The 14,597-nt window shown below is 32.9% G+C and overlaps 1 protein-coding gene across 4 annotated transcripts in view; it reads right to left on the minus strand.

The window, feature by feature from the left end:
• Nucleotides 1-460: 460 nt before the first annotated feature.
• LOC117604412 (uncharacterized) overlaps nt 461-14,597 on the minus strand; it is a 201,701-nt gene continuing 187,564 nt past the window's right edge. For all 4 annotated transcript variants that reach the window (XM_034324430.2, XM_076689248.1, XM_034324434.2 and 1 more), the window contains 5 exons: nt 7,542-7,699; nt 5,946-6,080; nt 5,082-5,287; nt 2,462-2,683; nt 461-1,326 (listed from right to left, as the gene is read on the minus strand). In XM_034324430.2, coding sequence (XP_034180321.1) covers nt 1,231-1,326; nt 2,462-2,683; nt 5,082-5,287; nt 5,946-6,080; nt 7,542-7,699 — 817 coding nt within the window. In that variant the 3' untranslated portion in view covers nt 461-1,230. The remainder of the gene's footprint in view (nt 1,327-2,461; nt 2,684-5,081; nt 5,288-5,945; nt 6,081-7,541; nt 7,700-14,597) is intronic.

The following is a 14,597-nucleotide window of genomic DNA, read 5'->3' on the forward strand; positions in this document are numbered from 1 at the left end:
TGTTTTTTAATAAAAATGAAAAAATTTAACTAAAGATTAAAATAATTATACCTTCTAAAAAGTATGTTATATGAATAAAATTAAAAGTTACGTACAAATTAAAGGTCATTCTTGTAACTATTTTATAAGTAATAGTGCAACTGTTAAAAGAATTTCACTTTTACACCAGGAAGACAAATTATGTGTCTTATCAAGACACTTCTAAAGCTTTCTCCAATACTTTCTTATTACATGATGACCCAAATTGATTTGAACGTTATCGAACAATTTTCATAGAAATATTACCACATCGATAACCCATTTCCCTAATTCTAATATCATTATTCATTATTTAATAATTCCTTGGAAAAAAATGAAGCTTTATGAATCGAGTGAAATTATTCTTAAAACCGTACTGCAATCTCAAGTGAATTCACGAAAAGATCACGATTAATTAATCAATTCTCCAAGGGAGCAACGATATTCTTATTACCGTGAGATCTACACCGTTGTTGGCTTTTTCTGGGAAAGAAACTCTACTTGTAATTTTCATCATACCCTCTACCACAAACGGACGGTCTTGGTTCTCGTCTATTTCGCGATTCTATTAGAGAGTAAACGTACCAATTCCCAAAAATACTAATTTTTAATAGAAATAAATTTAAGTTACCAATTCGCAAAATTACTAATTTCCAAATAGAAAGAAGATAAACTTACTAATTCCTAAAATTACTAATTTTTAAATGAAAATAAAGTAACAAAATAAGAAAAGCTTACCAGTTGTGACAGCAGAATTACTGAAACACCTAAAAGTTATTAACAATTGAAATTTCAATAAATACTACGTTTCACAATAAAAGAACAAGGAAAAAGGAGAAGGGAATCGTCGTTTTTATTATATATCACGGTAGAAACTCTTCAGAAACGATCTGTTTTCTGGCTAAATTGTAGCTGCATGGGTGAAAGGAAAGGATTAATCGACGAGATGGACGTAAACGGAGGCGAAACGCTTTAAATCTTCCTCGTTCATCGAATCCTCGGAACGATTCGAGATCCATCGATACTAAACTTGCCAAAATAGGTCCCAGATCTGGCATGGGACGACCCTGAATTATTTGTTAGGCATTTAAGCTATATACAGACGGGTGTGTTTATCCTTAAAGGAGATCGATATGTCTCGTTGATGGCGTTGGTACAGGTATCCCTTTCGGCAAGGAAAACCGTGTTCCAATGGCTAATTCATTTCTCGACTTATTCCTTTGCGGACAAAGATCCATTAGTCAACGCCATGACTGGGCCAGAACTTCCCCTCGAGTTTGTGTCTGAGTTCAGTTCCAAAGAGGAATCCTGTAACATACAAGATAAACGTATTTATAGTAAAATTCCACGATAACGGCTTGATATGAAAATTATTTTGACAAATTTCTTAGACATTATATTCATATGCAATTAAAATATCCATCGATCATACCTTTCAAAATTCACAAAAAATTAGAATTTTATTATTTTAATTAGAACAAATAATTACATTTAGAATTTTGTAACGCGAATAAGTAACAAACGTGAAATCGTGAATTCATTGAATTTCTATCAAACGTTTCTCTGAACAGATTCAGAAAATTAAATAAACGAAATCTCGCGTCTCGTGATCGTAAGAAGATCGCAATGAATTTTTCCAAGCGTGTATTACGACATCGTGGCGAGTGCATTGCAAGGATCTTCGAGTGAGCTCGCGAAAGCTATAAACGCGTTTACGTGCGGTGATTATGCGGATACGATCGTTCCGCGGGACCATTTGACAACGATTCACTTCGTCGAATGCGAAACCGAAATGGCACAAGGCGAGAGAACGTTTGGTCCTGGTGTGATTTATCGCGGGTACGAACCTTTCGTCGCGACTTTACACCACGTGTGAACAACACCAGACGGCTGGATAATTTTACGACCACGACTGAGTGAATCTTGTTTTCAAATGCTTACTTTTAACCCTTTTATGAACAAGTTAATTAAAAATCATTTTTCCTATGCATATTTACTCAATTTCGTTTCGCATTGTCATACATAATAAAAGCAATGAAAAGCAATTTTTTATATGCAGATTTGTTCAATTTTGTATCGCCATATATTGATGTTATTGATATTCAAACTGAAAATTTGTTATTGATACAGTTATTTAAATTCAATAAAAATGAATACCATTAAATTGAGAAATGAGATGAAATTCTATGAATATCTAAAAATGTTTTCAATTATTTACAATGCCGAGAGCGTACGTTATTGATATTTAAACTGATAATATATTACTGATACATTTACAATGTTTAATTGCAATAAAAATGGATACCTATTTTTAAATTGAAAAATTCCTCCTCTTTCACAAAAATCCTCAAAATAAGCTGAAGTATAATAATTGCCAAAGAACTTATGACAAAGAAATGAGATAAGATTCTATGAATATCCAGAAATGTTTCAAATTACTTACAATGCTGAGAGCGTGCATGATGCAAGCCTGTGTTGTATTTTCGACGTGGATCAATTCGTCGCATTCTTCATGGTCCAGTCCGTTTACATCAGATCGTATTTTAATCGGTGACAAAGCTGCCTCGTTGTCCGTTGACTTGCCACTGTCAGGGGACGGCAATAATTCGTGTCTATCTAGATCCTCCTCCTCTGCGCGTTCCTCGCAATCTGAAGCTTTGGTTTCCTGTTTCAACAAACATAAAAGAGAACACGCGAATTACATCGGATCAATCTTCAATTTCATTCCAGGATATTACATCCTTCCGACATTATTAATTTTAATAGTAACACAAATATTACAGTGCGAAGTATTTGGTTAAAAGTTTCTTTGTTGAATCATAAATTTTGAATCAGATTAATTACTTCAGACACAGAATAATTAATAGATATGTACATTAATTGTCAATAGAAGATATGTTAGAATTATTCAAACGGAAATATATCCAATCGTAAAGAATATAGCGATGTTTAAAAATATTCCATAAGAAGTGAAAGTATATCGTCGATTGAATATTTTATATTGACCTATTTCACTTTCCTTTTACTCTTTGACTAACGCATATAACACTAGTGGCAAGCTCTACTTGTTCCTATTCGCTTGGCTGACCAAAGCCAGACCTATTTCACTTTTATATTCTCTATTTTTCGTTACCACCCTTCCTATTATCTATGTATATGTTAGTAATAATAATGAAAAGAATAATAAAAAAATTAAGAAAAATTCTAAATTCATTTAAATATCAATTTTCAAAGATAAATGAAACATTTAAATTAGAAAATGAAACTAGTTTAATAATAGTTTAATAATACTCCTTTTTACTGGGATGTTCAACATGTTAATAATTAATTAATGAAATATAATTGATAGGAGTCTCGGTGATTCGTTCCCAAAGCTGACAATGAAAATAACAAGGAGACAATCGGAATCCTGAAAACCGAAACAAAAGTTCCGATTGCTTGATAGGTCAATCCGTATATCTCGTTCGTGCTCTGCAGTTGACATATCGACAGAGAAACATATGATGAAGTAATATTTTTCCAAGTTCTACGTCGTTCCCAACGGCGACAGGATTTCGTTCTTTTGTTACCGTACGTACTTTTCCTTCCGGCTGTTCAGAGAGGCTTGTCTTAAGCACTGTACCCTGCCTGACGATATTACAACTTGTTTGTTTTCTTTGCTGCAGAAAACTTATACCGTTCAAATTGACTGGGATTGTTGTTATTGTTTCCGGTTGTTGGATATCCGTGTTCAGAATTTAGCATAGACATTGGGAGTATTATGATTGATGTATTAATTAGGGATAGTGGAAGTTGTTTGGAATACTAATCTCATTTCATGACAGAAAAGTTTCTCAAAATGACACTTATGGTACATCAATTTAAAGCTTGAAGATTAAAGAAAATAACCATACGAAGGTTTTGTTAATATTTTTATCATTTTGACATTTGAGCCATCAGAAACTGATTAACTGTTGTTAGATGATAAGCTATAAATTGATTGATTTCAATTAAGAATTAGCCATGTTGTACTAAGAATATCAATGAAACATTTATTCAGCAATTTTTATTAAACCTTAAGTGTTAAATTGGTGTGGCATAAATGATATTTTGAGATACTTTTCAGTCATGAATTTAAGGTATTAAGATATTATGAGTGAACACGTAATTCAAAGTCCTAATTTTTGAAATTTTATATTTTATTAATATTTTCACTCCAATTTTTCTTTTCTCTCTACTCTTGTAAAGCTAGATTAAAATAGCTACAAGATCACTTTACTATCGTAGCTAACTAAAAAACAAGTTTGCAGTTCATCGTATTAAAGAAAAGAAATTTGAAGAGAAAGTTTGAACCCTATCTCGAAGAAAGTTTTTATCACAAGAAATCATAAAATATCGGCCAAGTTTCCTCGATTCCTGAATATTTAAAGCATGCAAGGTAAAGAATTCGAGAGCTCCATCTTCAAAAAATCTCTTTCACCTTGAAGAACTATTTTTCACGTTAAAACACCTCTTACATTCATTTCCCGAACAGATTTCCCACATAAAATAAGATCCATTATTTTCATCGATGCTGAGCACAAAATAATATTAATCTAATTTCTTTCACAAAATCGAGAAACTTTTCTCTATTGTTCTTTCCAATATCGTGTTTACTTTCCACTGAAACTTTCCAAGTAAATCCATAAATCTTCTTCGATCTTTCCTATTATAGATTAAAAAAGCTACCAGCAGCCGTGTTGATTTACAGAAGAAAAAGATTGGTTGGATCATCCAATTGCATCGGTAACCAAATCAGAATTACTTTTAGAATTCAATCTATTGGGATTAAGGCTATTTTCAAAATATGTCATTGAAGGATTTGCTAATGAATTGCTAATGAACTACTTTAGAGAAAGGTGTGATATTAAATTAACTGTCAGTTGCAAAATTCAAGGAATTTACAGCAGTATTGCAATATTAATAATTAGTTGCAATATTAATAAATAAAAATATTTTCCTAATCATTTGATGCGAATTGCTTTCATTTCAAAATAGCAAGCACCTAATAAAACTTATGAAATAATAATTTTTCATCGACTCACCTGAAAGTCTTGCGGAGAAGGCGATGATTCCTTCTGGTGTTGACTGGGACTCTGTGGAGGACTGGGAGCAGATCTTGGACTCTGAGGTCGAGTTCCCAGCTCGTAAATGTTGATCATGTGAGCTGCCTGAGCGTGAACCATTAATTCCCATGCTGAAGGGAAGGATACTTTGCAGAGCACGCACAGCAGAGCCGTCGTAGAGTCTCCTTTAAACATTAAAATACCCTGTTTTTAATGGCTCCATTTTATCACAGAGACTCTATTGTCTGCAGGGTGAAAGAGGCAACTGAGCCGAGTTAAATCTTGATATTAGATTGTTGCAATCAACGTAAACATCGGCCTAGAAAATTTTAATAAATCGCGTGCATACATTCCGCTAATCTAATAAATCTTCCCGCAACAAAGTTGAAATACAATTTTAACCCTATCCTTTTACATTCAAACGAGAATCAAACGGAAACTCGCGTTACTCCAAGCAAATTCGAACTATCAGTTCGCCTAGAAAACGTTTTCGCGTGGCTCGTTTTCACGATAAAACGTGAAAATATAATTCCGTTGGAAAAAGATGGGTATCGGGATACACGTTCGAGTTTCATTTTTACACCTGCTCTGTTCCAATTCACCGAGGTAAGGATAACGTTCAGCGAGTTAAAGGGAACGGAGTAAGGAGAGTATTTCGAAACCGACTGGTTCCTTCGAATTCCGATGAAAGCCGGATCTTTATTGAAAAATTTCTTCAAGGCAAGGACCATGCTTCGTCGTCGGAATTCGTTGGTAGGAAAAAGGACACTCGATCGCTTTGTGAAACGAGTTTGCCTATCGAAACTGGAGGTGGACTTCCAACTTTTCCCTTCTAGTACCTACTTGGAGCTGTTCCATTGAAGGTGTGACATTTACACGTGAACCGCAGCTTGCAGTAATTCCGTTTGTGCTCGAGTAACTCTCCGAGGTCCGTGAACATCTCTCTACAGTTACCACAGATCAGGATGTCCGGGTTACCTGAAACAGAAATCGTAAATTGATCTGTAGTTAACGTTCCATTCAACTCTTCTGCATTATATACAGTTTGGGGACGAAAATAAATGGACACTGTTTAAAACAGAATATCTAAATCAAAATTAGACCAAATGACTTGAGGTTTTTTGAGAAGCTATAGAAATTAATTTATTAAAAAATTACAATTTGTTGAAATCGTGAAAAAAAATAGTGAAGGGTAATTTTTCAACTTTTTTATGTGAGTTTATTATGTCTCTCGCAGATTTAAATAAGTTATGTGTATGTTGAAAATTTTATCGAGAAAGGTCAACGCAATTAAAAGTTATAAGTAATTAAAATTTCCGAAAATCGCGATTTTTCTAAGATGATTTTAGTTAGATTTTATCGTAACGATAAGATGTCGAGAAATTATTTAATCAATGCTTTCTCGGTTAATTGTCGCTGTTTTTGGATTCGTGTAACGACAATTATCCAAGGAATTAGGTATTGAGAAATTTGTAAAATAAAATAATTATTCTATGAGTTCGAAGTTTATTTCTACCTCAGTGATCCACTATCCTAAAGTTAAAATATTCAAATAAACGAAAGTTCTACTGAAATTACAATTCATCAAAACATCTGAAAACTCGATGTATCACCGAACTTCGTAACAATCTAAACTCGCGTAACAATGATGCAAACAAAAGCAAAAGGATCCAAGAATAATGAAGGAGAAAATTCACGAGGCGAGTTAAACCAGCTTCAACATAAAGTCCCACTGTCGCAGCCAGGGATCCGCTTAATACATCTATTAAATAACTTTCATCGAGTCTGGCCATGCGTTCGTGAGAAAATTTTAATCCTATCGGCTAGATAAATTATTCTCGCTGCATGTCGCTCGTGCGATTATTTAATTACAAAACTTGTCTTATAGCACGATGGGTCTGATATTCTGAAACTTTTTAAATGAAAACATGAATGGGTAGCTACCACCACCGTCTCAATCAGTGATAAATACATTCACTTTGATTCTTTTATTTCTTCTTTTTTAGATATTCATATTTGAAGCAGAATGTAATTATCACGCGTTTACGATTTCCGAGTAATTAAAGCAATCTGCAATTTTCCCATGAAATGTACACGATTACGCGATCTATGCGATCAAATTAACCAGCCATACAGACATTTGGCTTGAAATCATTTAGATAGCAATTATAGGTATGTATACTATTCTCTCGATCGATGGATTCATTTAGGAGTAATTTAATTGATTAATTAAAACGAAATGAATGAATTGAAATTTCTTTAATTTTCAAAATTGCGACATAGGAATTTTTTAAATTCTCAAATTGCTTCAGTATTGAAATTTTCGAATAGAGTTACGCGAATTTTCCTAATTTTTCAACAGTATTACGTGGATTTTCCGAATTTTTATCATTTTTATCATGTCAAAAAATGTGTTACGTTCGACGAAAAATTACTCACTGTACACTTTCAGCTGGTTCAAGTCTGGAACTGTGGTAGTGTTAGCAGCTGGTTGTTGTTTCTGTTGTTTCGGATGCTGCGATCGAGCCGGTGGCATCAGGCGGGGTCTCTTCAACGGTGGCGCCAAACGAGGTGGAAACGCAGTCGACGCGTAGTAACTGAAAATAAACTTCGAGCTGAGCGTGCAAACATTTCTGAAACCGCGAGTAATTGTTCTCTACGCTTCAATGTTTAACCCTTTCACCCCAAAACACGATTTAACGCTACAAGGACCATATGCATCAACTTCCCACAAACTTATGAATCCTTTGTACCTTCTAACTTTTCATGTAGAACGAGGATTAAAAGGCTTATGCACTTATTATGAACTTTGGAAAAATTCAATAAAACAAAAAAATTGTTTTGAAAACAATTTTCTGAAGATCTCTAATTTGTAATCAATTAATAATTTGATAATTCTAAAGATCCAATTATCATCAACAAAATGCAAAAAATATTCAAACTAAATATATTTTTCATTTTTCTCTTTGCATATATAGTATGCAATAAGTTTTTTAAAAAGAGGTCTTACTATTAAATGGAACAATACATTCATGGAATAGCGAGGTGAATTGATGGCGCATAAAATCAGGTGACTTAGGAACGGCATTAACGTGTATTTTTCTTACGATAATTTTTCTCCAAGAGTCTTGTTTATTCGACAAAGGAATTTGCAAGAAATGTGGACGGTGATTTCGTTTCGAGTTGAGAAATAAAATAGTTGAAATTTTCTTTAATGAATGTTCGATTAAAAAATAATTATCAACGAATTAACAGTCCATCTATCTGTTGATAGAGTAATTAATCACATTTCCAAGCTGCGATTGGAAATTATTTTGAACACTGAATTTTATTTTTATTTTTTTCACTGCAATCGCGGTTAATGTATCACCGTTTGACTGCTACGAATAACGATTACAATTTAGGAATTTCTGCGGTAATGCGCTCTAATTAACGTCGAATTTGTAAACACGATATCTCGGTGATACTTTCGCGTCGATTCGTCAAAAAGCCGTGTAAATCGAGAATAAATTGCAGGATCAAAGCGAAAACGAAGATGTATAGAGTGCACGTAAAATCAATTAACTGTACTTTGAATTACCAACGATGAAATAATGTTTTTTTTTTTATTTTTTTATTAAACGAGCTAAAAATCGTCGGATCTTCAGTGAGCTATTAAAGAATAAGGAGTCGAAGGTAGGAGGGAAAGATTTCGAAAGTTTTACAAGAAATTGGAATACAGAAATTCTGTGAAAGGGAAGGAGAGAAAGATTCGAGAGACTTTCCAGTGAGCCACCGAGAAACGGAAATTCTGCGGAACGAAGAAAGTAAAAGTTCCTTGGATCTTAACGGTGAAGTATTAAAGAGTAGAAAACTGAAAAAAATGTAAGTGCAGGGAATATCGAAATACCAATGAAAAATTATCAAAATGAATAACTTATCAATATGAACGAAACTGTATCTTTAAATTGTTGATAAATTATTAAAACAAATATTTTATGTCGGGTGTAATTGAATAAAAAAATAAAATTTTATTTTTAAATATTTGCATCAGTAAATTCAGCTTAATATTAATTAGGTCATTGTTAAAATTTTGTTTTACTAAATTTGAACGTCAGAATTAAATAACCTTTCATACTACAATTTATAAAATTTTTCATAAAGTTATTTACAATCATAATTTTTCGATCAATTTCCTTTTATAAATATTTTTTCAAGTATAAAATAACTCATTTATTAAACTCTGTGAAAATGACATTCAATTTTATTGTATTAAAAAATGATCTATTTTTAAACTAATTTTATAGTAAAGATTATTTTGTATATAATAATAGTAATTGGTTTAGTAATTTATTTAATATCTCATGGTTAAGTATAAGTCTAATTGTTTGTTAGACGAAGTTGATCTAACCTCGAGTTAATTGGAAGTAATTAAGAGTTAACAGACTGATTTAGTGGGACATCGTTAACAATTCTGGTACAATACATCTCGGCAACTGCTTGAATATCGAGTCGCGTTCCCTGTTTGTTACAGTTTGTCCTAATTAACGATTCTATTGAATAATTGCAGCTTTTTATAGTCTAAATACGTGCACCTTTTGAAACGTGTTACTAGCAATAATTTGATAAATATTAAATATTTAGATTTTTGCAAATGTCCTAAATTTAAGATATCTAAGTAACACTGGATAATTCTACTAGTTTTAAGTTCAGGATTTTCAAAAATTTAATTTTAAAATTCTTAAAAATTTAATTTTATATCCTACATTACTTTAATTTCCTAAATTTTATTTTCCAATGTTTAATTTCAAAACTGATATGTCTAACTTTAATAAAACACCGCACAATAAATCCTCCGAGAGTAAAATATTTAATAAAAAATAAAAAGCAGAATAATATTTATTCCCTTTCTTATTTATTTAGCTAAGTTGTGTGACAGAATGGAAATGTTAGTTGATGAAATCTTTTAGCCTGGTATTTTTGCAAATATGTTACGATGGAGAATAAAGAAAATTCCTCGAATAGAATACAATAATATGGTGAAATGGCGAAAAGGATTTGCAATACTCGCAACTTATCCTTTGATGTAGAGGAACGGAAAGGAATGAAAATCCTTTTGCAGGCGACACGTAATTTGATTTTCGTTGTCGTGTGACAAAGAAAAACTTGGGGGCGACTCGTAAGGGAATAAATTTTGGTTTTCCACGTGGAATTTCTATTTGGAATCAGTATCGGGACAGAGGTCGTTCGTTTTCGTTGATGAATAAATTGCAAATAAATATCTATAAAAGCGGATCCCTCTCAAAACAGGGCAAATATCGGAGAAAAATACAGCTTTTAACGTTTTCCTTTGATAAATGTTTCAAGAGGTCTAATGATTATGATGCTTTTATCGATTCCTTTTCATCTTTCAGTATGAAATTAGCTATATTTCCAGGACGAGCTCGATTGCAAAGCTTTCAAAGACGTAGCCAATCTATCCTTTTTGCTGAAATAATTACAATTTTAAAATCACTTGAACACATAAATAAATTCTAAAAAGAAACAATAATTCTCAATTATTCAATGAAATTATTTATTTTAGGATTAAAATAAAAAAATTTGTTTCTAATCGAGAAACGTGGGAACGTTATAAATAATCTTCCAATGTAAAGTTCAGTTATTGTAATTGTGTGAAAAAGCATTATTGAAGGCACTTTAACTAATCAAATAAGAGGTTCTGATTCTGAAAACGAGAAATAGCGAAGAGGAAAAGAGATTTCACGATAATCTCTTCAATCTTTCCACGATAGAAGTTTCTGAGCACTCTTTAATTACTCATAGAAATCCAGGACAGTCGCAAAACTATCATACGCCTGCGAAAAGTTTTCTCGTCAAATTAAATGAAATGGAAGAAGAAATCTTTGCAGATATTCAAAAATCTAATGATTTAAAAATTAATCATTCGTATTCCTTCTAATATAATTTCTATTCTAACTTTTATATAAATTTGACATATTCTTATTATTCTATTATGCTGACCTTTAAACTTCCGTCAAATTTCTCTAAATACAGATATTTTCTTCATTTACAATTTACAAGAATAGAATACAATTCAAAAATGCATTCTGTGTACCGACATCGATTTGATAATTCTATCAAATCCCCTGTCACATAAATGTCGGTTAGAGATCTTTTTCACAAGAACATTAATAGATAGTCGCGTTCACTGGCCAAAGGTTTCTCATGCGATGTTCAAGACTGACGTATGTGGGTTACGGTTAAAATAAGGATCAGTGTTATAACATCGTTATGACCTATTGTCTTCTAACGCAGACGGACACAAATTCTTCTAAATGGATTACACATTTTCGCGAGGTTAAAAAGAGATTGTCACTATTTATAGACAATAATATTCTATGAAAAAATATTCTATTATACAAATCTACACAAAGCATTAAGTGAAAAAATCGTGTTTAAAATAAATTACTCACGGTTCCTTTCCCTGCGACATTTAATGTATGAAAAAATTAATTAAGAAAAAGGAAAACGTATGTAAAATTGTTCACAAACAAAGATACCCGAAGTCTTTTACAATTTTTTATAATTTTATATCAATTTTTAAGTAACTTTTAATATAACGTTATAAACAAGGTATTTCCTCGACGCGTGACAGTTTACTTAACTGGATGAATTTTAATGAAATCCGGTTATATTGTATTTATCCAGGAAATTCAACTTCCGTTCACGTTGTATCATCTAAATTCTAAATATATGTACATACGTATGAAGCTTGAGCTTGAGCACATAAACGATTTTCCATTAAATTAACCAATTTGTTAACATTTCTATATGTTACATTAAATATACATTTTTTTAAACAATTTCCCAGCCTTGTTTAATAATTTGGTTTGTATTCTCTGCAGTAACTAGAGTAAATTATTTATATTTACAATTGTTTGTTTTCTCATGCTTTGTGAAAATAAGCTGATAATTTGATTTTACGTGCATTTAAGGTGTGTCAGGGTCTACTTGAAAATGCTTTTACCGCTAGTTATTTCTTTTTTTTTAAAACACGACACGACTTTTCAGCAGCGGCAGCGAATTTACATTACAAAGAGGTAAAAGTTGCAAGCTGTAATAGAATTTCGTTTCTTACTTTTTCCACCAGCGAACTGTACACCATCGTTGATGGAATTCTCCTCGATCTTTTACTTTCTAACGAGTTACATTTGTAAGTTTCCGAGTTTCAATTTCAAATTGGTCCATCATACGACGTATTTTGCATTTAGATTAAATTCAATGAAAATAAGGAGGAAAGAAAATTTTTTAATAATAATTCAAAACAGTCGAGTAAAGCATTAGAGAAAGGATTAATTTCTAACAATTTTCTAATGCTATTCAAAATTTATTTCCTCACTTCTAATACTAATTATTAAAATACATTAAATTTGAGAATTAATACCATTTTGCAAAACGTATATTCATTTTTCTGAGTGAAAGCTCACGGCACACCTTCTCATTTAAATTTAAAACAGAAAGAATTTAAGGCGTCCATTACGGTTCCCTCAAACAAATGTTTTTAATCTTTGCACGCTTGCCACGAAATAAAGTTCACGGTGGTAGGTTGCGTTCTGTTTCAGAAATTCTGACAATGACTCATTGCTGCCAGTGATATAACTCGAAATGTCGCAGCCAGATTTCCGACGGTTCTGAAAGTATATAAGTTGCGAAAAAATGAGGGAAGTAAAAGAAACCTGCTTACATGGCTTTCATAATGTCTTTTACCCTGATAAATTTCTTTTTTTTGTAACATAGATAAATCGTCGACATTAATTTATTTATTATGTCGCTAAAATACTTTATTATATTCTAGTTCCCCCAAAATCCTTCTCTTCTTTTTCCACATAAAACTCAATTATATTATTTTTCTAATAAATTTTTATCATTCGTCTAAACGGAATACAAAGGCAAGCGTTTATCGAATACACGAATCGAGGAAGCAGAAAATTTCCTCTCGATAATTCTGATGCAGAGAATAATCCGTTCGAGAGGAGAAATAATATCCTCGCGGAAACAATCGTGGAGAAAACAATTGGAACGATTAATTTCTATTTTTGCTCGTTCCTAGGCTCGATCGAAGTCAGACTTTTCCAACGTGGTATTAATACCCGACCCTTTCATACGGGACAGAGAATTTGGTTTATGGAGGGTCAAAGAACACCCTCGTTGGCAATATCGTGGAAAATGTCATGGACAGGCCAGAATGTGTCTAAAAGTGCACGGAACGAGAGGGGGGAAGGGTGAAGTCGTTGTTGTAAGGGTAAAGAAAAGGAATAAGAAAAACGAAGGAGAAGAAAAGCTAACCGTTCGAGGAGAGAAACGACGAGACGTTCCCTGGTGATTTGTGGGAAACAAATAATTGTCATTGGTGCCAATCACAGACCTCGTTGGACGAATACTGGGCCACAGATTCTTCTGTCTGGCTTTGCTTCTTGATGAAAATCTGTCGATTTATTCCCTCCTCCTCCCTAGTCTCGCTTATATTTAAACGAATAGAGCTTTATCTCGATTCTTTTTCCTCCCTTCCACCGTTGAAAAAGAATTCCTGATCCCTCTAAGAGGGTGGTTGGCTAAAATTTAAATTGAATCGTTCCTTCTGTTGAATTAAACGTCATTTAGATAGGAAATGTTTCTCAAATAAAATTACATAAAATAAAAGAACATCCAAACAGATTAGCATAATCGATAGACTTTCCATTCGAAAATGATTTTCTCTCGTTGTTCCGTCGCCTGCAAATTCAAACTCGTAACACTTTTTATGTCCCGGAACAAATGGATATTTAAGCAATTACACGGGTCATGCGGCTGGCAAGTTGGTAAAATTTTTCGCGAACAATCGTGCTTGAAACTGCACACGTTCGGATGAAATTGTTCGAAAGATTTGTTAAATTTTATAAAACGTTCCAGCGAATTTTTCTAAATTTCTTTTCGTAGAACACTTAGATTCTTTTAATATTTGAGCGAAATATTTAATATTTAATAAGTAGCGTGTGGAAGGTCTGAATAATTATAATTGTTACGATGTTTCGTACGGGAAAAATGCTATTTCAAAAGGCAACGTTTCCATAAATTCCAAACAGTTTATCCAGGATCGTTTGAGGCACGAACGTAACCCGGCCACGGTAAACTCGACTCGTTAGTTAAAAGTCTCGGTATGGTGTAACGTGGACTTTTAAACGCGGCATCGTCGTCGAAGTTTCGCCACGGGGCTATTTGTCTCCGTTTAATATTACGCGAGCAACACGGCGGAACATTCCGAGACGCTGTAATCATCGAACTTCCGAAACTAAAGGACGATCGTTATACCTAGACGAGAACTGTGGATGCTCTTTTTTCTTCCCTGTCACCGGTCCCCGCAGACATTACAAGTAAGAAAGGAAGAAATAAGGGGGCACTTCAAAAGACCTTAGCAAAGAAGGAGTTTCGCGGTCGCCAATAATTGGACGGTGGCTTGAGAAGAGGAAGAAAAGAAAA

The sequence above is a fragment of the Osmia lignaria genome, chromosome 7 (genome assembly GCF_051020975.1).
Source record: "Osmia lignaria lignaria isolate PbOS001 chromosome 7, iyOsmLign1, whole genome shotgun sequence".
Taxonomy (NCBI): Eukaryota; Metazoa; Arthropoda; class Insecta; order Hymenoptera; family Megachilidae; genus Osmia; species Osmia lignaria.